The sequence below is a fragment of the Polypterus senegalus genome, chromosome 9 (assembly GCF_016835505.1).
Source record: "Polypterus senegalus isolate Bchr_013 chromosome 9, ASM1683550v1, whole genome shotgun sequence".
NCBI lineage: Eukaryota > Metazoa > Chordata > Cladistia > Polypteriformes > Polypteridae > Polypterus > Polypterus senegalus.
The window spans coordinates 30228715-30256440 of NC_053162.1; the positions used below are offsets into that span (position 1 = coordinate 30228715).

A 27726-nucleotide genomic window follows, 5' to 3' on the forward strand; every position below is an offset into this window, starting at 1 on the left:
GAATTTCTCAGGTGCTGTGAGTAAACTATTCTGCCAAAGAGAGATGAGGTAGATTTTTACGAAAAAGGATTAGGATGTGCACCTTCACAGACAGTGAATTGATAGAAATATGTACTTTTAATAATTCCTAGTTTATGCCTGTAATTTAATTAGGATATGGTAGAAATTGTGAAAACTTTTAAAAATAGTTTTCCTGCTACTTTCTTGATCTTGTGAGATGTAGTTTTAAAATATTTACAGTATCACTGTTCACCTATGTATATTAAAAAAATATGATTAATAACAGTGTGGTCTTACTGCCTCATACATGAATCTGTTAGTTGCCATTACGTTTCTGGTATAAATTCATGAATCTTAGTAAGCACCAGTTCTGATATATAGGTATATTAGAGCTGAATGTGAATGGTTATTAAAACCAGATTTTTAAAGAAAATAAGTCAGCCAACTTAAAGAAGGAAAGGATTACTGAGCGCTTAAGACATGACAAAACACACTAGGAAATCCAGTGCTGCACTGTTGTCTTTATTTTGGGTTATATGGTATGTGCTCTGGAAAATATTTTCATGTTAGGCCAAAGCAATCATTCAGAAAAAGAGCTCTTACGTTTTTTCCCGGAATTCAGCCAGTGTAAAAGAAAACCTTTTTGCACGCTTCTTTTCACTGTTTTATAAGGCAGACATGGGGCCCCACCAAAAGAATACAAATATTTTACAGATAAAATATGGATAATGTGGCTACCCTGCAGAACTTACCATTGGTCCAAGTGACCCTCTTGATCCTTTTGGGCCAGGGAATCCCAAGATCCCTCTTTCTCCGATTATACCTGTTTCGCCAAGGTGACCCTGATGACCCTTATCTCCCTGATGAGAAAAGAAGGATTTGTATTACACAGGTATGAACAAATAGCTGTAAATATGATTTTGATTAAGAAAATCAGACACCTGGAAACTTTCTGTGTGAAATAGTAAAAAAAAAGAAAAATTAAAAAACCTGTATAATCTGAACTTCTAAAAACATTTACTAATTTGATGCCATAACACTCTGAAGAATATAACAACTACTATCTTACTTTAAATAAAACCAAAAAAGGTTGCTGTGGATGTTCACATCCAAGGGCATGAAATTGCAAGATATGGTAACATTAAGTGAACTTGGTGTTAAAGAAATATATCACCCAAAATTCTAAATTTCCTTGCCTTGCCGAACATCTAAGAGAAAGCCATGGTTTTCATTTTAGTCATTTCGTTTTTTCCTCTTTGTATATAAGGTCCAAAACATATGTTCTAAATTAAGTGGCACTTAAATACTGAAAATAGTATGGTAAATTCTCCACAGAGCACCTTCAAAGCCAAACTACTCATTAATGTAAACCAGTGTTTTCGCTGGTTAGCAATATAATAATATCTTTCAAACGTATAAATACTTTTAAAATGGAGCTCGTTTTTTCTGATTAACACAAAGCCACAGTTCCCTTTGTGTGTGTATGATTTTGAATAACTGCTCCACAAGCACAAGCAGTGGTGTTCTTTTAGAAGCTTGAATGTGTTTTGCTAGGTCAGCTTACTCATGATATAACAACATCAGAGAAAAAATGCAGAAATTAAGTTTCTTTTACATTTTTATAGAATTTTGCATAGCAGTACTGTCTTACACTTTTTAAATTCCAAACTATTTCTTGGCTGGAGTGCCCTCTGTTTAAAATTGGTGTACTTTGCTCATGTCGTGATTTTTTGTCAGGGACTTAAGTGTCCCTCTATATTCTTAAGCCACTGAGTTAAAAGGTTTAAATAGTTTGTACCAACACTGTGTGTCCAAATATCCAGTATAAAACATTCCTACCTTACTCCTATAGTTTTTAGGATAGACTCTAGCTTTCCACATTCCTGTAGTGATGACTTCAGAAAATGAATGGAAGGATGAAAGTACACTTAGTTGTTAAATTTACTGTATATTGCTTGGTAAAAACTTTGAAAGTATGCATTTTCATATACATTTGGACTTAAAAGTACACTTGGACTTTCCGGTACTACAGTAATTAATGTAATATTTCAGTTCAAAAGCATGTAAGGCTTTAACAGAAATTCTATAATTTTAAACATGTTTCTACAAGCTGATTAAACTGGTTAAAGAGATGCCAGTATAAAAGAAGGGATGTCCTAAAAATGTAGCTTGTTGCATGCTCATTTGACTTCTGAGTACACCTTATGTGAGTTTGAGGAGAACAAATGGAACATATTCTGACTGTTTTACTGCATGTTTTTGCAGTGTTCAGCATTGCTACTTCACATCTCCAGAACACTGGGTTCAGCAATGGAGTGTGTGTGGAGTTTATTCTGTGAGTGATCCTTGTGCTTAATGCTGCAGGAGCACTGAATTGGATTGAGCACATTGATGGATATGCAAACAGAATTTTACTTTTTATATATGAAGGAGTATAAATATACAGTATGGCTGATTTTTGCATCAGCTCACAAAAAACAATTCTGAGTCAGTCTCTAAACATTCTAGATAGATAGATAGATAGATAGATAGATAGATAGATAGATAGATAGATAGATAGATAGATAGATAGATAGATAGATAGATAGATAAATTTAACCAGTACCTTTCTACCCATCTTGCCTTTTTCTCCAGATTTTCCGGGTTTTCCTTCAGGACCCTATGTAATTATAAAAACAGATGAATAACATCTTTAGAAACCAGTATATTACGATCCAATGTACAAAAAATCTGGCGGGTTGTTTCTTAGCATTGGGTTTATAAAGAAAGTTATGCTCATAATAGTTTATGTAACATACTGTATCTTCTCATGTTCACACACTAAATGTATCTGAAAAATAAATACTGCTTAATATCAATAGTGAAATAAAAACTAATACATCACTGTAACAGTGCTACATACATTTTAACAGGAAAGTTTTCAAATTGTGTTTCTCAGAAAATCATTTTGCCAGGTTTGTGACAGGTTTGTAAGATTTCTGCTTACATTAGTATAAGGAGGAGATATTAGCAAGTTAATAATACTTACTAAACACTTTTCTATTGGACAAGTCAAATTAATTCAAATCTCAACAACTACTAGGATTCCAAATTCCTCCCTTTTTTACATTTGTCCCATTTTACATCCAATGTCTTCAACTGGTCTGATGAGACATGCAAGAATTCCATTGTATGACGTACACTAGACAATAAATAGAATTTTAAAATGAAAATCTTTCTAAAGTTCTTATATGTCTTTTTATAGTACTGCTATTGTGCCTAGGTTTTGGACTGGTAAGGAAATGCCTGTGATGGTGCGGGCCCGCCCCACGCTTCCGGGTCCTTCTGTGGAGCCACTTGAACCCGCTACTGCCGATAACATACCCAAGGATGAGCCAGCAGATGAGGACACAACACACAAACACAGCAAGGGGTAGGTGTAAAGTGGTTAGTGCTTTATTAAAACAATTGATTCTAGTGTCCAAAACAGTGTAGTTCTCCAACAGTCAATAAATAAATAATCCACAAAAATAAACAGTGAAGCTGAAGGTTAAAAAGAGCTCCAATAAAAACAATGATGTTAAAACCAGAGACAATCCATAAAGAAAATGAGCCCCAACGCTTCTTTCTGAAATCTAGCGTCTCCTCCCCTTATCCTGTCTGGACCTCACAGAAGGAGGTCCGCCGACAGGAGCAGTCAACTTTCAAATCCCTTCTCAGGTCCCCATTTTATCGACCTTCGACAATACTGGGGCGCCACACTGAGCCGCATACGTCTCCCGCCACTAGTCCCTGAGCCATACTCTGCATATCAGGCCACTCCTGCTTCAGATCCTGACCAATTAATTCAAACATTGATGTTCACATTAAAAGTATCGATATTACACATTTTCAGTAATATTCAAGTTTATTAGAAATTATTTAAAAGAAAAGCATTTGATGGTGATGATTAAATTAAACATGTCATATTGAGTAAAACAGGAGCTGCTTTTCCTTCCGCATTTATCATCGTCCTGCATTCACAATGGCAGTGCTGCAGTTCACCAACCAAAGCAGTGGAGCTCTGTATGTGAGCCAATGGCAGAAAGAAAACAAAGCGTTGCTTGGAGTTATTTTACTCCACTGAGTGAACCATAAAGAGGCGAAATCTGATACGTGTTAGAAGACCATAAGTTCTTGGAGCAACACCACAAACCTAGTAAAACAGATGAAAGTGTTACGAATGGAGGAGCTGCGCCTCTGTAAGACACAATTCACACACATTGCAGTGTGGGAGGAGGTGGGTTGATGAGTGGAGAGGCAACAGTTACAGTTACAGTCAAAGTAAAAAGTATGTGAACCCTTTGGAATTATCTGGTTTAATAACTGGTTGACCCTCCTTTGGTAGCAATGACCTCAACCAGGCGCTTCCTGTAACTGCAGATCAGACCTGCACATCGTGCGGGCAGAATTTTAGCCCATTCTTCCCTGCAGAACTGCCTTAACTCTTCCATATTCTTTGGTTGTCTTCTATGTATGGCTGTCTTCAAGTCATTCCACAGCATCTCAATAGGATTGAGATCTGGGCTCTGACTGGGCCACTCCAAAAGGCGCAGTTTGTTCTGCTGAAGCCATTGTGCTGTGGATTTGCTGCGATGTTTGGGGTCATTGTCCTGTTGCATCACCCAGCCTCTTCTAAGCTTAAGTTGACAGACAGACACACTCACATCATCCTGGAGAATTTGGTGATAAACTTGTGAATTCATTTTCCTCTCAATGATGTCAAGCTGTCCAGGCCCTGATGCAGCAAAACAGGCCCAAATCATGATGTTCCCTCCGCCATACTTTACTGTAGGGATGATGTTTTGATGTTGATATGCAGTGCCCTTTTTATGCTAAAAGAAGTTCTGCTTGTTCCTCCCAAATAGTTCAATTTTGGTTTCATCATTCAACAAAACATTTTCTCAGTACTGTTGTGGAGTGTCCAAGTGCTCTTTCGCAAACTTCAGGTGTTCAGCAATGTTGTTTTTTGATAGCAGTGGCTTCCTTCTTGGAGTCCTGCCATGGGCTCCTTTCTTATTCAATGTTCTGCGTATAGTTGACTCATGAACAGAGATGTTAGCCTGTTCTAATGACTTCTTCAAGTCCTTTGCTGTCACTCTAGGGTTCTTCTTTACCTCATTGCTGACTTTGCGTTGTGCTCTTGGGGTCATCTTGGCAGGAAGCCCACTTCTAGGCAGAGTAGCCACAATACCAAACTGTCTCCATTTATAGACAACTTGCCTAACAGTAGACTGTTGAATATCTAAAATCTTTGAGATGACTTTGTAACCCTTTCCAGCCTCATGTAGATTACAAATTCTCCATTGTAGCTCTTCAGACAGCTCTTTTGTGCGAGGCATGATTCCCATCTGGATATGCTTCTTGTCAAAAGCTCAAACTCAAACTTTATAGTGTTTTTATCAATCAAAGTAATTCAAAGCCACACCTCTGAACTCGTTTCATTACATGGACTCCAGGTGTGCTAAATTCAGACTGCAATGAGCTTTTTAAAAAGTCATTAGCGTTTTCCAACCTTCAGTTTCAAAGTTTAAATGATTTATTCAATATGGTCAAAAATTCTCTGAAAATCTGTGTTATAGGAGACTGTGTTTGTTCATTATTATGACTGACATGAAGATAAGACCATGTTTTATATGGGAATTAGACATAAACATAGATAATTCCTAGGGGTTCACATACTTTGACTGTATGTATATAGTTTTAATAACGTTCAATAATAAAGATCAGTAGTTTTTGCATGCATCAAGTAAACATTGTTTGGTGTGTTCTCTTCCCTCGTAGGATGCTACAAAAGTCAGTCACATTGTCAAATATGTGTAGTTAACAATAGAGGCGATCAGAAGCGTGCACAGACACTCAGGCTGCAGTCTACTCTTAAAAATGTCTTCCATAAAGGCAGGCAGTACCCAGGCAATTAGTATTGTAATCTGATGTAAGGTTGTTGTAATTGTTTGAAAAGAAAATAATCAATGTCTGTTTTTAGGGAGGAATATATTACACTTATAGCTTGATGAATGTACATGTTAAGAACATATTTGCACAGTTAATATATTTATTATGTCCATTTTGTAAAATATAATATATATATATATATATATATATATATATATATTGTCACACACGTGCGCATGGGAACCAGCTGAAGGGCCTAAACACTAGTAATTCTACGCCAGGCCAGGGGGTAGCGGAGTGTACTGACTATCTCTCTCAGTCCCTTACAGACCTTTTCCGGGAAATCCCGCCTGTTGCCAGCCCCAAGGATGACGTCACTTCCGGGCACAAGGACACCACTCCCAGTTCTGGCATAGATGACGTCATTTCCCTTCCAGCCCTTTAAAACTGCCATCTTGCCTCAGTACAGGCAGTTCTGTTCTGGACTCCGAACTAAGCACATTGTGCTGTTTAAAACTACTTTTTGCAGCCTATTCAATTATACGGGTGACTGCCCCAAATCTTTATGATGTCTCCGACTCATTCTTATCACAATATATATATATATATATATATATATATATATATATATATATATATACTGTATATATACTGTATATAAATGTAGGGAAGTCTTGGGGAGGCAGTGTCCCAAAGTAGCTGCCTTAACCCCTTCCAGTCTTTGGGCATCTGTCACTATATATATATATATATATATATATATATATATATATATATATATATATATATATATATATATATATATATATGCCTGAAAGTGCAACAATTTTGTGTAATGATTATATGTGACTTATTATGTGATGTTTTTGTCATGCTTTAAATCGGCTTATTTTAAAACCTACATATATATGTTTGGTATCATTCTGTTCAGAATTTATCAAACTTTAATGTGATGTTGTTAGATCTTTTTATTTTGTTTTTAAATTATAATCTAAAGTATCAAGAAGGTTTTTTTTATTTAGGTGATTTAATTAGCTGAAGGTCGAGTTACGATGACCCATTGCATACCACTTTTGTTTTCACGTGATTTTTCCTGTTATTTAAATGAGTCATTTTTTATAAAAAGTTTTTTTATCTATAAGAATGTCAGTTAAAATGAATGGATCATTTATTTAGTCTCATAAATACTCATCGCGCATAGTGGACCTCAGTTTAATGGAAATACTCCAATTGGTAAGAGAGTAAATATTTTATTCTCATTTCATGATTTTTACTCCGTTAAATAATAATACATTTTTATTTTATATATTTATAGAATTTTGTGATCTTGGCTGTAAGTGGGGGTTGGATGCCGAAAGAGCCAGGGGGCTTATATATATATTCACCAATCCATTCATTATCCAACCCGCTATATCCTAACTACAGGGTTACAGGGGTCTGCTGGAGCCAATCCCAGCCAACACAGGGTGCAAGGCAGGAAACAAACCCCGGGCAGGGCGACAGCCCACTGCAGGACACACACACACACACACACACCAAGCACACACTAGGGACAATTTAGAATCGCCATTGCACATAACCTGCATGTCCTTGGACTGTCGGAGGAAACCGGAGTACCCGGAGGAAACCCATGCAGACACGGGGAGAACATGCAAACTCCACACAGAGAGGACCTGAGAAGCGAACCCGGGTCTTCTAATTGCGAGGCAGCAGTGCTATGCACCATGTCACCCTATATATATAAATAACTCTATTTTACCATTACTTCCCAATCCCTAGCCTTAGACCTGAGTGTCACTTGGGCTGTAAAAACGATGCTAAAAGCTGTAGTCCCGAATATTACCCGGGTCACATTACAGGTGCATGTTCTCCATTCACTTATAGGCATGCTAAGTAATGGCAGCATCTTGCTAAAAACCTTTTTTAGCAGCCCAAGTATTACACACTCTTGAAAATGATACAAGCAGTGATGTTGAGGAGCCTCTCATCAGCAGTGATGACGAAGTGAATGTGTCTCCAGTCAGCGAAATTGAAACAGACAGTGAAACTGAGTCTGATGAATCTGAAAGTGATGCTCAAGCGGTATTTGCAACATTATTATAATTTTTACACATCTGACTGCTTACTTTTAGTGTTTTGCATGTTTTACAGTAAAAAAAAAAATATGTAATTTTTTGAGCAAAAAAATGCAACACTTTTTACTTGTTTTTCTCGAGAAAAAATGTAGAGCTAACACTTATTGTTGTTTCATAGATTGTTTGTAAGAGCTGAAAATGTTTATTAACTCCTGTTAATAAACAAGCAAAGAAGTCCAATCTTTGGCACTATATGTAATAACCTAGTAATGCAAAATCTTTAAAATGTGACTTTTTGATGTCCGTAAATACTGAAAGTTTTTACAGAAGATTAAACACACTTGCAAGACAACATTCTGGCTACATTGGTATTGGGATCAGGATTGGTATCGGCAATACTGCCCTCAGTATCACCCGGTATCGGACAGAAAAGAAAAGGAGCAGTAAGCACTCAGTAGGAGCGCCCCTTCCACAGCCTTCGGCTCCTACAGCCCCAAGACTCACACCCAACCACCAGCCTCGCTCAGTTCAGCACAGGTGCTCTCTTTCTCCGTCTTTCTCTGCCTCTCATTTTTTCCTTCTCTTCTTTTAACCTACTGCGTGTCTCTTCTCTCTCACTAGGCCAGTCTATTGTTCCTCCTTTCGTCTTATTCTTTTCTTGTGTCAGATCTCCCTTACACGCCCCCATGGAAACAGCACCTCAATCATGTTCCGCAGAAAGCAGATGAAGCAATTGAGACAGACCCCACCGTCAGGTGCAGGTACGTCTCGCCCCAATTACCTCATCAACCTCCCATAGCCGTGTGAGCATGCATACCCACAGAGATTGAGCTGGACATTTAGTTATTTATTTATTTAAAAACAGGCCATGCTTACAAAGCCACAGAGCCACTATATCACAATGCCACAGGTAAAAAAGGAAAGAAAAAGGGAAGTCAATAGTTTAGATCAGTATCCATGATGATAATCACATGGAATGACCACCATTAGAGGAAGCCATATTCAAGCATTTGTAAGAAGGATTCTCAATTATAAAGAAAACCCATAAGCAATCTCTAAGAACAACTCATTCCTACCAAATTCTTTAAGTTCTCTGGAAATGGTTATTGCTCTGAGGGCACTAGATTATTAGGTAGTTAGCGGGGAACATGTGGAAGTCCTGTAATCTCAGGTAAGAAGCTACAGTTACAGAAGAGGGCTTGCTCATTTAATAAATATTATGGCTCTGCAAGAGACCTGATGTTATAGTTTTGCCAGGGCATCTTCCCTGACTTTACTTTCTTTTTCTATTGTTTGTTCATTTTGGTGTTCATATGAATGATTTGGTGTGTCTTGTTACATAATAAGATTTTTTTTACCTTTTCATTTGCAACGGTTTATTTTGATTTAGTATTTTCTTGTTTAGTCATTATTTTGTACTTTCCTGATGTCTACATTTAGTGAGTTCTGCGCTGGGCTGGCGCCCTGCCCGGGGTTTGTTTCCTGCCTTGCGCCCTGTGTTGGCTGGGATTGGCACCAGCAGGCCTCCGTGACCCTGTGGTTAGGATATAGCGGGTTGGATAATGGATGGATGGATGGATGTATATTGAGTTTGAGGCAATAGAGCCTCTTTATGCTGCTAGAACGGTCTGTGGTATGGGCTTATATAAAGGCTTGAAATGCCACAGACATTTGGCATATTATTTGGCTAACCTCCCAATTTTTTGCTTTAAAATCTTGTTGGTCTATAAAGTCTTGATGGTCTTTGACCACTTTGTTGGGTTCTTCACGTTTTTCGATTTTTGGTCTGTTCCTTGTTTTTGTTTTGTATTGTGTATTTGGTTTTAGTTATTCTAGGATTTTTTTGTCCATTATTAAATTAGTTTTGACCTTTCCAATAGATAGATAGATGGATAGATAGATACTTTATTCACAGTTTGTTTAGATCATAATTTATTTATTAAATAAAAATAATTTCAACAATTAGTTGCTCAGTTTCTTTGATCCAAGGGTTAGGATTTAGTGTAGGCCCAAGGGCTGTTTTGAGTTTTAGGCCTAGGTCTATTTGAGGCATTCAGAGTTTTTTGAAGTAGTGGGCTTCAAGTCACAGCATCTGGGGCCTTCAGAAGGAGCACAGGGAGGAAGGATATAGGACTTGGACTTTTGTAACCATAGAAGTAGTTCAAATCTGGTCAAGTGCCGATAGGCTTTAGCCATGTACAGCTCTCCTTCTGAGAATTTTCCTGTAAATACAGAGTGATCCCTAGCCTTTGAGCTTGGAATTGTATGGTGTATGAGTGGAAAATTTGAGGATAATTTAAACTAGCTAATGTTTTTTTGTGTATCAGGGTGCTTAAGACATCTCATTTTGGTGGGGCCAAGCCTCCTCTATCCACTAATGCCATACTGTTGTCATTATAATTGCATTTGTCCTTTTAATTACAATGTAATGTCAGTTTCTTATTAGAGTAAGAACTAATCACTAAGCTGGATACAAAAGTACATTCTCTCACAAAGTGGGGTGAAAGGAGGTCAGATTTTTAAACTCTGTCAGATATCTGCCACTTTTTATAAATTTTGCATATTATATTACTTGACATAAGATAATTCTTTGGCAAAAAATATTGTCTGTGGATGCTCTGCCAGATCCTATATTGTTTCCTCTGTTACTAATGAGTCACAGCTAGCTTGCTATGCCTGTAAGATATAAGATCTTCAGCTTTGAGAAGAATGCAAAGGGTTTTTCTTCCAGCATACAAGAAACAAGCTTATGAATGTACAATATTGTCCAACATCCCAAGTTAATAAAGAGGTGTCTCTGTCTTTGCTTCATCCACTTGACTCAAAATATAGATAGCACAGACATATCTGGCAATGCCTTTATACCTTTGGATTTGACAATTACAGGAATACATTATGTGACCTTACAAAAATATTGCACATTATCATGATTATTAGATTTAAAAAGTCATTTATAGTACTAGAACCACTGTTAGAACCATTATTAGAAATTATCAGGCCAACAGCAAGTTGTACAAGGCAAAGCAAAGTTAAACACATAGCCTAAAAGATGGAGACTGTGGGATATGGCCGGCCTTTCTTCCCGGCCAATACCCCCAGGTCGCCAGGTGGAGCCCTGCATGCAACATAGAGGTGTCCCGAATTCCAGCAGGGCATCATGGACAGTGGAGTTTTTCATCACAGCCCTGCTGGATACCATGGGGGCCTACAGGGGCCGCTACAAGAAGACCCAGAGACTTTGATTTCACCTATAACCCGGAAGTACGTCTTAGTCATGGCGACAGAAGGAATGGCGTACTTCCGGGATGAAGAAGAGGACTTTTTATCTGACCCGGAAGTGATAGGAATCACATGGACTGAAGGATTGGAAACACTTCCGTGTCAGACAATATAAAAGGACGACTGGAAATCCCAGACATCGAGCTGAGCTGGGTGGAAGGGTGGCAATGCGTCTGGGAGTAGGAGGATTGTATTATTGAGACTTGTAAATTATTGTATGAGTATTGTGGAGAGGAGGGTGCTTTGTGAACTTTGTATTAATAAAAAGTCAACTTATTGGACTTTTACCTGGTGTCTGACGTATTGTCTGAGGGTTCAAGAGGACGATAGTGCCCTCTATCTGTCACAAGACAGACAAACAGACAGACATCAAGATATAGAGCGGCAGTATAGATGGCAAACGGGATACTTGCATTTCAGCCAGCAATGACAAAAGAGTAAACATTTAAAGCACACATAACTACTTCCATTCTTACCTTAATCCATTATACAGATATACCCTCGTAACACTGGGTACTTTTATAAATGCAGTATAAAAAGATAAACATTTCCATGGACTTGATGTTAGTGACCTAAGAGTGAACTAAAAAAGATCGACACTTTAAATGCTTAGGTTGCTAATTTGTCAGGAGTATGTGGGGAGTCTGTTAGTGTTTGTGCCTGTCGACACTTTAAGGAAAAGGTTCAGCTATAGCAAGTATTAAAGATGTATGGTACTTTTTACATAATTTAGTTGCATGGTATGTGACTTGGTAAGATTCATACCAATATTTGGACAACAACAATGAATATTCCACAAGATCCCACAAACAACCAGTTTAACAAAAAAAAAGAAAAAATAGTGTAAAACACCCTATGGTCAAAATACTTAGCTTGAACATAAGTACTAATATGAAACCTGGCAGCAGTAGTCTTGATAGACCTAAGCTATTTTAACAGACTGAAGTAGAGTGAACACAGGATTAGCACGGTCTGACAGGTCAGATAAGATCTTTATGGTTTGACTTTCAGACTGAAAGAATCGAGTGAATCCACAGTGAAGAGATAGCATCTTAAGATTTTTTAACCGGTGTACACGACTATTTGCAGCTGCTTCTGAACCTCAACGAGTACAGCAACATTTAAATACTGTAATAATTACTCTATAAACCTTAAAAATGTTCATTCCTGTGCACTGTATCTGCTTATATTTCTAAAACATGTGAAAACTACTTAACTATCTTCCAAAAAACAATTTAAAAATGAAAACGTATTAACTTTCATTAGGCTTTCAGGAGAACTTCTTCTTGTATTCCACTGTATCATCTATCCATCTACACCAATCACTTGACCTGGGCAGGGCCACGGGGTAGCTGAATTGGCAATGTCAAATTAGCCCTAGTGTGTGCGTATGTGTGTCTGTTCACGCTATTATGGGCCGGTGCCCTGTCCAGGAACTGCTCCTACCTTGCACTTGATGATTGCTAGGATAGGCTCCAGCTGCTCAATCATCTCATATCTTTAGAATTTGACATACTCTACATCACATTGCTGTTCACTTACCTTTACTCCAGGCAAGCCTGGATCTCCAGGAGAACCTTCCTTTCCTTTTTGTCCGATGTTGCCCTTTTCTCCTTTTTCGCCTTCAGGACCTGGTTCCCCTTTTTCACCCTGCCATCATACTTAAAATTTCAGTATACTTGTATGGCTCTACCATTGCCAAGAAAACATGGCTATTTCTTAGACATTACTACAACTCTTTTCATGTAGTGCATAAATTCCAGAACAAAAATATCATATATTTATAAATATGCCCTGCTGTGGGTGAGCCTGGGATGATTAGTATTAGTTTAGCTGTTGATATTCAGATTTATTAGATAATTGACCTGATTTGCTTTGGACTATTATACAACTTTTTGCTTTTTAAATTAGCCTTCTACATATATTTGATCAAAGACAGAATAGTACTATACAAGGCCAACATCTTAAGACAAACTGTTAATATGACATTCCCAAGGATCCCTTTATAATAAATGCAAAGTTTGGTTTTGGTTCTTTTTTTCCAATACGTACAATCTAGGAGCTAAAAACCAAGATGTTACTGGTTTGTTTCTCTACCTCTGACCCATTGAGTAACCCTGAAAAAATCTCTCTAACTGTTAAGTTCAAAGGCAAAAGAAACAAAAACAAATCTATACTTATAAAGAGGCTAGAGTATATGTTTACCACAAAATAAAAAACTTTGCAACTTGGGCTTTTAAACATATTTTACTATAAAATACTCAAACGGTGAGTATATTTGATATGGCTAAACATAGTAGAGCTGTAAAATAACTACACATTTTATTATTTAAGGTCTTTTGTTTCAAAAGCAGAAAATGTGCAAAAAACAAGTTTATGAAAATGAAACAGTTTTTAAAATCGTTACCGACAAGTTCAGCATTTCTAAGCTGTAAGGTCAGCCTAGCTTGTAAAAGTACATGAAGAATACTTAGCTTTCAATATCACCAACTAGTTAGGTGAGCAAAATATTTTGTGATTTGCTGAAAATAATATCCATGTGAGATAAAATACATTTTAATTCTTTCTAAGAAGGAAAATGAAACTCTGACAAATGGATTTGTTACAGTAAAAAAAAATAAAATAAAAACACACAGAAACCAGCTAAATACACAAGAGGTATCTTCTTACCTTAGTTCCATCGTGACCAGATGGTCCAGCTTCTCCCTCTACTCCATTTTCACCCTAATCATATATATATATAAGAATTCATAAAGCACACTTTTATGCAAGTGACAATTTACTTGAATGAAAATAGCACGACGGGATTTATCAAGGGTTCACTGACATCTCAAGGAAAAAGACAGGCTTGGATGTTTTACATTTTGAAGGTGTTCTGAGCTTGAAATAAAAAACCAAACCAAACCAAAATAAAACAAAAAACAACTATGTAACCACAGATATGTCACAGGTATCATAATGAAGTTTTATTGTGGGCATCTGAACTATAGAGGGTTTCAAATATTTGACTTTCTAATGTTTTACATTTTTATTTTTATCTTATCTTTAACTTTGCCAAATTATGTCCAAGGATTGGAAACGTGAAGGTTGTTCTTCAGACCATTTATCCTTCTCGGAAATTGTAGAGAAAGCATTCCTGCAACAGCCATAGTCTAAGGTACTACTTAATGCAAAATCTGATTCCATCTAATAATGTAACAGTAAGACACCTTCTTTATGAGATATATCTAGATTTTCCCCCCTTTAAATTTTTTTTCTCCATAATTGCTCTTATGACCTGCTTTACGCATTTGTAATACTGTGAAATAAACCATTGCTCTTTTATATTGTGTATCAAATCATCCAGTGCAATGCACATGGACTAAATATTAATACGCTACTTAGGTCTGATGCCTTTTAACAACTGCAACTACAATATCTTTATACTGAATTTAAAAATATTTTGTATGTACAGAATTTAGCATCTGAATTTCTAAATATAACATGATTTAAAACAAATTAAAAACATGTTGAGGACAATAAATCAAAAAGCTTTTATTTAATCTTTAATGTGTTTACACATGGGTGCTATCTATCTCTCTTCTACAAAACATAATGTTGTGTGGGTTCCAAGGCTTTGAAACCATTCTGACCAAGTCTACATGTCTAATGCTATAACTGAAAAGTAGTGGTGGCGAAAAAGAATGTTTGCTCTGACAGCGGGCATCATGTCTAGTAATAAGAATTAAGGAAAGTCAAGTGAAATTAAACATAAATGAGGGATGCATGAGATTATTAAACATTGTGAGGCCATTACTTTATTTCACTATTACCGTATATACTTGAGTATAAGCTGACCTAAATATAAGCTGAGGTACCAAATTTTACCTACAAAAATTGGAAAAACTGGAAAAACTTATTGACTCGAGTATAAGCTTAGGGTGGGAAATGCAGCAGCTACAGGTAAGTTTCAATAATCAAAATAAATACCAATAAAATTACCGTACATTAATTGAGGCATCAGCTCATTAATTGAGCACACAGCCCAGAATGAGTCTCACAGAGGCTGCACAGCACCACACAGAGCCCGAAGCAGTTCTTCTACCGCCCACAGACCAAATCAGGTACAGTGGAACCTCGGGTTTTTGTCCAAAACTCTGGTCGTAACCCAATTTCGTTGAGACCCGAAGTAATTTCCCCCACAGGTTTGTATGTAAAAACAATTAATCTGTTCCAGACCGTAAGAACTGTATGTAAATATATTTTTTTTAAAGATTTTTAAGCACAAATATAGTTAATAATACCATAGAATTCACAGCGTAATAGTAAACTAAATATAATAACATTGAATAACACTGAGAAAACCTTGAACAACAATGAAAAGTAACTCTGCAAGAGTTCGCTCCATAGCGCTACAAACCGCTCACTAAAAGCACAGGGAAAAAAAATTAACATTTGAAAAATCCGTCATTTAATAAACCACCAAGAAAAGTAACATTGCAACAATGCACGCTACGAACCGATTGCTGTGAAAAGAAGTGAAGTGGAGGTTAAAATCCAATAGAAAAAAGTCTTCATTAAATTCAACAAGGTTAAAACAATGCTCGAATCTGTCTCTTCAAAAACAAGCCCTGTGCATTCTGTAACTGCCATCTCAGCCTTATGTGGCCAGCCCTCTCTCTCAATCACGTGTGCCTGTGTGTGTCGCTCTCTCTCTCTCGCTTGCTGCACAGGGAGAGACTGAACACGTGCGGAAATCATCGGCGTGCACAAACCGAGAGAGAAACTGGCTTATTCATATACCGTGTGTGTGGTTGTGAACAGATGCAAAAGTTTGGCGAACTTTTTGGTCGTAACCCGATTTGTACGTGTTCCAGGACGTTCGTGAACCGAGGTTCCAATGTACTGTACACTTCTGGTTTCTGTCGGGTTGGCGGGGGCAGCGGGACCTGACTCAAATATAAGCCGAGGGTGACGTTTTTCCGCACATTTTGGGTGCTGAAAAACTTGCCTTATATTCCAGTATATACGATATTTAATGTCTGTAAGTACAATAGTGCATAAACTGTACATACAGTCTTGCACACACAAGCAGAGTGTCTTTTGCTGAATTTTTTACACCAAAGATTCAGTTCATGTGGTTATTGGATCCTCTCAAAGTGCTTTCGCTACAAGCATCTGTAGCCTTATTTTGTATTTAGTCTGATGTCAGCTTTCTGGGCTTTTAAAATTAGTTTATCACATATCAAAAGCAGTGACATAAGGAATCACATACACCTGAGTAGATGATTTGCAATCACAGAAGTAAAGCAATATGAATGAAATACATCAATAACAAAGAATGTTCAGTCTGTTTATTCTGTTTACTGTTGATGCATGGTGTATGCATAATGGCAGCATTTCTAATTTAGATTTTTACAATAAACCTAATCAGCACATAATCATAAACTGAGTTTTTTTTAATTACAGTGTCATAATGCCTAAAATCAGTGATGGAGACTGAACCAGCAGGTTGAGTGTCTTAGCCCTTAGGCGACTTCAGTATATTTGCCTGGATAACTTGATAATAGATGGTGGTATTCTGAGGCTGGATGTTAGCCTGATCTCTTAAAAAAGGTGTAAAAAAGTACAGATTTAAAATGTTTTTTAGTTCAATCAACAACAAAAGTATTCAGTTTAACATGTGTGTGTTGAATATAAGCAATCCCTATATTGTAAAATGTACAGGGATTGACTAAACATTTCTGCCGCTGTCCTTCATTAACCTCCTTATCTTTAACTGAATGTTCCTGTTGTATTGTACTCTACTGTATATCATTTAATCGAGTTATTATAATTACACATTTTAACACATTAAACTATATTAATTTATGATGTCAGGGAAATTTCTCTAATGACAGTCATTCTTTGTAAAAATTGCATTGTAAAAATACACTTTTGCCCCTTCTGGAATAATTGCAGGACGGTTTAAGTCGAAATAACCTTTAAACACCATTTAAAAGTTCTCACTAAAATCCCAAAAACCACTGCAATTACCTGAGTCTGGATGAACCATTGTCTATGTCCTGTTCCTGTCTTTCTAGGATATCTTCATCACAATGGGAATGAGGCCAATTTATTGAACATTTTTTAAAAGCAGCTTAATGTGTTAAACCATATAATATTAATACAGTGTTATTGTTCACAGCAAGTCCCTTAAATATTAGTATAACTTCAGATGTGGAGCAAGTCTGCCCAAATACCCAAATGTAAACCAATGTGTTTAAAATAAAAATGTTATTATTACTTATCTAAAATCCACTGAAGCCTTCAGCTAATCATCCTGGTCATGAAAGTTTTTTCAATTTCAATGCAATGAAAAGTATAAGTGATAAACAACTGAGCATTTTTATGCTCAATCAAGTCAATATAATTCAAGCAAGTTTTTGTGAAGTTTATTCTAAATAAATGTAAAAGGATGAAGATATAGCTCACCCGTGGTCCAATGAGGCCTTGTTCTCCAGCATTACCGGCAGGTCCAACATCACCCTGTGAAGAAGAAAATTAGCTGGTGATGTGCTCTAAAGTTACCACAGCACATGCTGATAACATACTGTCTAAACAAATTGAGACAATATGTATAATTTCATAAAAAGATTCTATCCTCATAATATTATGCAGGGACATGTATGCAACACAGATGCATTCAAGTATATTATCAAAATAAGAACAAGAAAAAAATGAATGTAAGGCAATAGACAATGATGAAATGAAAACCAAGCAAAGATTACAAATAATTTAAAAAAAGGAACTATATGACAATTTAAAATAGTAATTTCTACTGCAATTTTGATACCAGTGATTTTATTTTAAAACTCAAAAAGCTATAAGTAAAGTAAGGGAAATTCTACCTTCACAAGATATTACAATAAGTCAGCAGATATGAAAATAACCAACAATCCTTTGTCATCACAATTTTGATGTCTAAGACAAGGTAAACATTAGAACATTATAGTAAATTTTGAGAAAAACAGGCCATTCAGCTCAACAAAGCTTGTCAATTCTATCCAGCTAACTACTCTAAAAATAACATCAAGCTGAACTTTGAAGGTCTCCAATGCCCTGCTGTATACTATGCGACCTAGTAATGTATTTTATATGCCTACGGTTCTCTGTATGAAAGAAAACTAACATTTGCACAACATTTACCTTTAACATGTTTCCGTAAGAATCCCTGTGTTCTTGATGAAGAACTCCTTTTAAAGTAAAACCCTAGGTCCACTGCATTAATTCCTTTCAGAATTGTAAAATTTCAATCATGTTACAGCTTATTCCCTGTTTACGTAAACCTTCAATGTTTTGTTAAAAATATACACTAACGGAAACTAATGATTTAGGTCCAGTTGATTTAATCTTATGACGCAGTGCCTTAGCTCCTTATGCCATCTCACACATGTGCGCATGGGAGGCAGCTATAGGGCTTGAGTGAGGGCAATTCCGAGTCAGACCGGGATGTGGCAGAGTGCACTGATTTTTTTTTTCTCGCTTTCCTGCAGACCATCCACGGGAGATTCCACCTGGCCCTGTTGACGTCACTTGGAGGAAGACCTTGTTGGCTCCGGCCCCTTTGATGTCACATTCGGGCTCGAGCCTGTGGTTGAAGACCCTTATGATCCCGGCCCCTCTGACTTCACTTCCTGTCTTCCCCTTTAAAAGCCTCCACCTTGTCCCTATTCCCTCAGTTCTGTTTTGTGCACATCAGTGCTGTATCATTTGGTGACTTTGCAGCCAGGATACCAAATATACGGGTGGCTGCCCCAAACCTTACTATGACTCTGTGTGGAGTTTCTGACAGCATGGTTTCCTTTAGAAATGTGGAGTTTTGTATTTGCTACTTTTCAGCCATTTACAGCTCCTTCATTACATAAGCAAATAGTCGTTTACTTTTGGTATGTAATTTAAGGCACATAAGGAGCTAAAACACATCATATTATTACACCTTCTCTAAGAGGTTACACCCAAGTTAGACCCAGATCTGGATGTTTGCTCAGCAACAAAAGGTGTTAAGAATTTCATATTAGTCTGCTATAAAAGTCATCTTGCAAGTTATCATTTCCACAGTATTGTGCATATTGTGAACTGAGTGTTAAGACTAATATCCAGCTCACACATTTTAAAAAATATGATGATAATGATCCTTTGGTGTGGCTTCTAAAATCTAACACTTCAGCCCAGGAAATACTTTGTATTTCATTAAATAATTTTCTGATAATATAATCAAGATAAAATTCAGGAAAGGAGAAGAGATACAGTTGTCAAAGACCTAAGAAGGGAAAAGTAGTTCCACCTACTCAGATAAATAGAAAGCTACATCACATTAAACACATACAGTACATACAAACTCGGACTGATGATCAACTGAGATTTTGGACTGGTTAACTATGGGTACAACATTTCAGCCCCTGCTGAATGCCAGTCCTTCACAGGATACGTCCAATTACAATGTGACATACTCAAATTCAAGTTTTTGGAATGTGGACAGAAAATCAAATATCCATGTAAAACAGAAGTATGTACACATACAAAATAGTCTAATATTACAAATGTTAGCAACCATAACTCTACCACTGCAACATGGTGAATTTAATAAATACAGAAACTTATTAAAAAACTTTAAAAAGAAACTAAGACAGAACTGTAAATTATATAGACAACTTATGCAGATGTCGGGAAGAATGCTTAAATAAGTGATTACTAATTAATTAAATCAAAGGACTATCAGTTTGATTCTAGTGTGGAGCCCAGGTAACTCTTAAGGTTCTATTCAAAAAAACGATACATTTCAGCTGCCCATGGGCTGAGATTATTGTAATGCTTAAAGCAAGCAATATGCTGTAGCGCTAGAACTAAAAACTGAACTAAAGTTGAGTGCAATAAAGATATTTAATATAATTTGCTTAACACATCTAGTTTAAAAATATATAGTAAAAGCATGGTAGTATACTGCATTATAACATTTGTTTTTGAAACTCCTATCTTTTGAGATACTTAGGGTCTGTTCCAGAAAGAGAGATTACATAATCCAGGATATCAAAATTAATTCTTGCTTGCAATAGTGTAATTCCACACCACTTAATTATCTGGTGCCGCAATGCTAAATGGCAGCAGGCAATCACAATCTGGGATAGGGTGATATGGAATTACATTTTATGGTAAAATGTCCAAGCCCTGAACAGGTGATCAGTCATGAACTACAAGTCTGACCAACAGAGGGTTACAACCCTCCTTCACACCTGCAGGGCAGGAGGTGCTGGTTACCTACACTATGACTCTGTGGCATTCATTTGAAGATGCTTCTGTTTTGATTGTTCATTCAGCATGACAGGTCATTTTCAACATTTTGTCCTATGATTAGATTCTCAGATTATTATAGCCTCAAAACGATAAGCCTTCAAATTAAACTTGCTCTTTTTTAGGTTAGTTGCAGGCTATTGGTTACCCCAGTAACTGAATTTCATCAAATCTTTCTACAAAGCCTAAGCCTGCTCCAAAAAAAAAAAAAAAAGGATCAGTGAATTATCTGCGTCATTGGCCTAATGGATCATGTAAGTCTACCTCAATCTGTTCAAAAAACACTGGTTTGGCTAAATTCAGGTTTTTCTGGGATGGAATTAGCCTGATTTCCATGAATCCTGACTTACTTTAGCCTCCTTTTTGAAACAGTCCCCTGGTTAGATTTTTACCTTTACATTGCAGTCTTTGTGATGAACTATGTCATTCTTTTGATTTTTTTTATAGAGAGCCTATAATTATGTGCCATAACTACAATACTTTATTTTATTTATATTTTGCTATCACAAAGTTTTTGTACATGCAACATATTTTTATTTATTAAATAACTTATTTTGGCATATACTTATTATGTAAAGTAATGTATAAATTAGTATGACTTATATATACTGCTCAAAAGAATTAAAGGGACACTTTTTAATCAGAGTATAGCATAAAGTCAATGAAACTTATGGGATATTAATCTGGTCAGTTAAGTAGCAGAGGGGGTTGTTAATCAGTTTCAGCTGCTGTGGTGTTAATGAAATTAACAACAGATGCACTAGAGGGGCAACAATGAGATGACCCCCAAAACAGGAATGGTTTAACAGGTGGAGGCCACTGACATTTTTCCCTCCTCATCTTTTCTGACTGTTTCTTCACTAGTTTTGCATTTGGCTACAGTCAGTGTCACTACTGGTAGCATGAGGCGATACCTGGACCCTACAGAGGTTGCACAGGTAGTCCAACTTCTCCAGGATGGCACATCAATACGTGTCATTGACAGAAGGTTTGCTGTGTCTCCCTGCACAGTCTCAAGGGCATGGAGGAGATTCTAGGAGACAAGCAGTTACTCTAGGAGAGCTGGAGAGGGCCATAGAAGGTCCATAACCCATCAGCAGGACCAGTATCTGCTCCTTTGGGCAAGGAGGAACAGGATGAGCACTGCCAGAGCCCTACAAAATGACCTCCAGCAGGCCACTGGTGTGAATGTCTCTGACCAAACAACCAGAAAGACTTCATGAGGGTGACCCAAGGGCCCCATGTCCTCTAATGGGCCCTGAGCTCACTGCCCAGCAGCATGCAGCTCGATTGGCATTCGCCTTAGAATACCAGAATTGGCAGATGCACCACTGGTGCCCTGTGCTTTTTACAGATGAGAGCAGGTTCACCCTGAGCACGTGACAGAAGTGAAAGGGTCTGGAGAAGCCATGGAGAACATTATGCTGCCTGTAACATCATCCAGCATGAGCAGTTTGGTGGTGGGTTAATGATTGTCTGGGGAGGCATATCCATGGAGGGTCACACAGACCGCTACAGGCTTGACAAAGGCACCTTGGCTGCCATTAGGTATCAGGATGAAATCCTTGGACCCATTGTCAGACCCTATGCTGGTACAGTGGCTCCTGGTGCACGACAATTCCTGGCCTCATGTGGCGAGAGTATGCAGGCAGTTCCTGGAGGATGAAGGAATTGATACCATTGACTGGCCACCACACTTTCCTGACCTAAATCCAATAGAACACCTCTGGGACATTATGTGTTGGTCCATCCAATGCCACCAGGTTGCACCTCAGACTGTCCAGGAGCTCAGTGATGCCCTGGTCCAGATCTGGGAGGAGATCCCCCACAACACCATCTGTCATCTCATTAGAAGCATGCACTGATGTTGTCAGGCATGTATACAAGAACACAGGGGCCATACAAAGTGCTGCGTACAATTTTGAGTTGCTGCAATTAAATTTTGGCAAAATGGACTAGCCTGCCACATAATTTTTTCACTCTGATTTTTGGGGCGTCTTTGAATTCAGGGCTCTGTAGGTTGATCATTTTCATTTCCATCAAACGATGTGGCATCCTTTCGTTCCTAACACATTACCCAGTCTATATCAGTATAGATATCAAGGAGGATTTCTTTTTCCCATTGAGATCTGATGTGTTTTCAAAGTGTTCCTTTAATTTTTTTGAGCAGTTTATTTCACTACACATTAAAAATGATTTTTAAATCATAAATAAATAATTCTACATAAATAATCTAGCTAATCCAACCAGTGAATACTTTTACCAAAACAAGACCATAAATATTCACATTTGAAAGCACAAGCATTATATTCAAATATAAGCACAGAGCTTCATCTTATTGTGAGGTTTCAAAAGAGGTCTTTGATACAGCTAAAGTTTAAATTAAAATGTATTTTAATTAAAGGCTAATACTTTGCTCAAATTGAAGCTGATATAAAGTAAGATACATTGCTTATTTTGCTTGATTCAGTATGTTAGTTAATAAACAGCCTGTAATCTAGCCATCCATCCATTCTCCAACCCGCTATACCCTAACTACAGGGTCACGGGGGTCTGCTGGAGCCAATCCCAGCCAACACAGGGCGCAAGGCAGGAAACAAACCCCAGGCAGGGCGCCAGCCCACCGCAGCAGACAGCCTATAATGTCCAGCTTTATTATTAAGATGACCTTACAAGTTTCATTATAGCATAAAGATCTCAATTGCTTTATTTCTGTCTACATACAGATATTGCTTACAGTACAGGTAATCTACGTTACACTGATGCTGGTGTACCTGATGATTACCAAATATGAAATCATCTGAATTCATTTTACTGATTGGTTGCCACTACAGGGCTGAGATAGAATAATTAATTCTGCTTTTTCTAGTCAAGAAATTAGCAAATCATTTGAAATCTTTTAGAAGTGCAAAGGTGTAAGCAATAATAGAGCAACAGGGGTCCAAATATTGGCAAACACTCCAACTAAAGAAAACAAAGTGTTTTTTTCATTGAAGAGTTTGGCAGTAATAAAATTATTCTAACGCAGCATGCTACAAGAAACTAAATTTGACAGCCCTTTTTTAAACTTACCTTTTATGTTCTGAAATTAGTATTAAATAATTAATCAGAAAAGAATTCAATTGAAATAGTCATTAATCATTAGCTTGGGATTTAAGCCAATTTTAAGTGAAAACAGCTGCATCTACCACCCTCTAGAAAATTTGAGCCCCCCACTTTAAAGGGAATGAAAATACCTTTTCTCCAATTATATAAATATAATAGACACAAGCTATTCCTTAAAAATGTAAAAGGAAAAACATGTAATACAACCGACTGAAATCCTGTTGATGTAATGGAATGGAAAAGTAATGCATAGTATTCAAGTAAAACAGTCACTTATAGTACTGCCATTGATAGTTGTAGGACACAAAAATGCACGTTACATGCTTTAAAAATGTGGAATCAGTCCTAAGTGATGCCATTTCAATGTCAATGTCTTGCTTTAGCTCCATATATTTTACAACAACTATCACCATATTCATTCAATGTACAAAATATGGTTATTATTAAAACATAGCAATTGTTCATGTACTTAAATTAATGAGCTAAAAGATTAATGTTCAGGGATTATTTAAGAATATCAAATTCTGCACAGAAATAAATGATTTGTATTTTCCACTGTAGACACTTTAGCTGAGAGGCAAGTTTCTTACTTTCTCTCCTGGTTCACCAGGAACACCAGGTCCACCTAACTTGCCTGGAGGACCCTGAAAAAAGAAAAAAAAATACAGCAATGTTCAGAAGGTCTTTTATATTTCTAGAAATAAATACAAACACAAATGTCAGAGCTGCACATCAATGTATGTTTCCACCTTTGAGTGCTGTGCTCATGTACCAACAATATCCTAGAACCTATAAAGTGTTCTACTATTTTCAAAAACATTCGAAAAACCTTTTCTTTAAAACTTGTTTTACATGAATAAACAAAATCACAAAACTATTTAGTGGATTTCCTATTTTTGATTCTAAATCTTGATTTTTTTACTTTTCCTGTTTTAAATTAGCTTCCTTTATTAACAAAAAGTACATGTGAATGCTGATAACATATTGAAACAATGTGAAAATAATATTTACAAAAGATATATACTGTATACTTTCATGAGACCCGTTTCTGCCATTTTTTAATGAAATAATAATTATGACTCTAAAGTGGCAATCTATTTCCACCTTTCTACTAAGGGGGGTCAATACAGATTAATTACCTTATGTCCAATTTCTCCTAATGATCCAACACTGCCTGGAGGCCCTGGTGGTCCCTTATTAAAAAGAAAAAATATATTCAGCAAATGTTTATTTTTTAATGAACAAGACTGAACAACATTTCAATAAATCAATATTAATAAGCCACTTATACCTTGTGCAAAAAATTGTCTTGCTCAGGACTCACTGTTAAGCAATTTATTTTCCCAGTCACCTTGATATATTTGCCCATTTATGGGTAGCAGTAGTAGCCAACAGTAATAGGAAATTTATGAGATTAAATAAAATGTGCAAATAGTAAATTGATTCATCTTATATAAAAATACATTAAGTTAAAAGTGAGTGTTACCTGTAAATAATACAAGAGATTGTTCCTATATTTTAAAATATATCAGAGGAGTAAGCCTTTAAACAGCATATATGCTGAATTAAAAAATAAATAATATAAAAACACATATGTCAGTTAAAATACATGTTGGGCACACATTAATGGATCTTTGCATTAACCTCGTTTAGGCTTTATCGACTACATGCTTGAATACAAGAAAGGTTAAGTGAGGCAAATATCCATCCTGCTATATCCAAACTACAGGGTCACGGGGGTCTGCTGGAGCCAATCACAGGGCGCAAGGCAGGAAACAAACCCCGGGCAGGGCGCACGCACACACACTAAGGACAATTTAGAATCGCCAATCCACCTAACCTGCATGTCTTTGGACTGTGGGAGGAAACCCACGCAGACACGGGGAGAACAGGCTAACTCCACGCAGGGAGGGCCTGGGAAGCAATCCCAGGTCTCCTAACTGTGAGGTAGCAGCGCTACCCACTGCGCCACCGTGCCGCCAAGACAAATATATGAATTAAAAAACAAAGCATTTATGTAATAGTTTTTAAAATAACATAACTATTGTTATGGTTTCCAATAGTATTTAAACAGTGTCATCTAAACCAGTTAAAATCTCTAGTGGCTATAAAGGGTCACATCAGTTGTCTTGAAAAGAAATATAATGCAATATTATATGGCATATTTTGACAAAATCTTTTCCATAGCCCTCAGAATGAAGGTAATCAGATTTCAAATTTTAGAAAATAAAAAAAATTCATAGTCAGCTCTCTGATTAGATTTTTTTTTATTTTTATGTATTGGGGAGGAAATATCTATCATACATTTTTTCTTTTTCCTTTTGTCCACTAAAGCAGTTCATCTCTTAGCTCTGTTATTAAAATGAAGGACAAGAAAGGAACCAGAAGCAATAACCCTAATTAACCCTAACTCATCAGACATACCTATAGTTATAGTTATACTACAAACCCGCATCCTTATGTAATCTCACTAATAGATTTAGGTTCACATCTAAACATCTGAATATACAGTATGTCAGCTAGCACAGATCATGGTGAATTGGATTATTCTCAGATGTGCAGCAAAAAACAGTCAGTACCTCAGGAACCTAAAAATGCTGATGGTTTTTGAGGGAGTTTGTTGAATCAAAGCTGAAAGGCTAGGAAAGGTCTGTTCTCATCAAAACCTTTCTTAAATTCTTAGGTTACTGTGCTCCATGAGCCTATATTTAATTTATATTTATTTATTTTTATACATGCACAAACACACACACACACATATACAGTGCATATGATATTAATAAAAGCATTGTCAGGATTTAAACATCATTTGTAATATTTATATTGTCTTTTTTGGCTAAGACATGCATGTATCTTGCTGTGCCGTAAATATCATCATTGCTATCAGCTTAAGACTTAGCTATAGTGTTGAATATCACGTGAAATTTCTTGCAAAAATATCAGTATCAGTAAGAGAAGACAGATTCTAAAGCAATTTCATTGTTGGTTGTAAGTTTTGACTTTCAGCCTTATTACTAATTATGAGTTCAATACGCTGAACAGACAAACAAAAGGTGACCAAACTCATATAATTCATCATTTTTTAATATTTTCCCTCAAAAGATTCTCTGTCATGCTGAGAAAATAGAGCAAAAATGAAAGATTTTTTTTTTGTTTCATTGGATGACTGTTTGTGTTCCAGGAAGGGAACAACTTTTTATTTAGCTACCCTTTGACAAATATACAAATACAGTAATACATATTTTAATTAATATGCAATTTGAAGTTTTCATATAACTCATACTGGATCTTGGTCAAGTCAGATATACATTTTTGAGGGCAAGATTGAAGCACTTTTATTTTTTTATGCAGTTAAGTATTCTCTTTTGCTTCTCTCTCGAAAAGCAAAACCTTGTATTAAATATGCAAAGGCACAAACGTAGAACAACTTGATCTGGATCCAACAGAGTGAAAACATGTCTTATGTCGTCTTAATTACATTTTTAATGAGTACCATTACATAAACTGTAAATACATTACTAGAATACATAATAATGCACATTCTCTGATTAATAATGTGATTCTAGGCATGTGTTGCACAGGTTAAGAGAAAACACTGAAACAGCTGGAAATTGTGCAAAATCTGTTTATATTTGATGCTGTTTTTGTGATCCACTCTTTATTTACATATGGTAATGTTAATTAAAATTATGAAGTAGAAATAAAACCGGAAACATTTGGGCACTAAGCAGCTTGTTCTGTTATACATCTAAAACCAGCTGTACTCACCTATATGCTATGACCTTGATATCTATCATAAAAAGTCATAAACTAAAAGGGTTCAGAAACAGGAAAAATAGGATAAAAGGGATAGGAAATTCAATCAGTTAATCCCCAATGAGTCATAGATATTTAAAAGAGAATTAAAACACTGCATAGTCAAACGTACTGTACATAAAATAATACCATTATTCATGTGCTAGGATCTGAGATAGGATACTTTAGGTATTACTTAGAGACATACTGGGCTGTAAATGCATAGATATATGAATTCTTTTTGACCATT

General features: G+C 36.5%; 1 protein-coding gene across 3 annotated transcripts in view; it reads right to left on the reverse strand.

Annotated features, from left to right (window-relative positions):
• LOC120535177 (collagen alpha-1(XXVII) chain B-like) overlaps nucleotides 1–27726 on the reverse strand; it is a 391818-nt gene that overhangs the window by 60532 nt on the left and 303560 nt on the right. For all 3 annotated transcript variants that reach the window (XM_039762832.1, XM_039762833.1, XM_039762834.1), the window contains exons 33-39: nucleotides 24821–24874; nucleotides 24272–24325; nucleotides 17721–17774; nucleotides 13938–13991; nucleotides 12810–12917; nucleotides 2606–2659; nucleotides 753–860 (exon numbers count right to left, since the gene is read on the reverse strand). In XM_039762832.1, the coding sequence (XP_039618766.1) occupies nucleotides 753–860; nucleotides 2606–2659; nucleotides 12810–12917; nucleotides 13938–13991; nucleotides 17721–17774; nucleotides 24272–24325; nucleotides 24821–24874 (486 nt within the window). The remainder of the gene's footprint in view (nucleotides 1–752; nucleotides 861–2605; nucleotides 2660–12809; nucleotides 12918–13937; nucleotides 13992–17720; nucleotides 17775–24271; nucleotides 24326–24820; nucleotides 24875–27726) is intronic.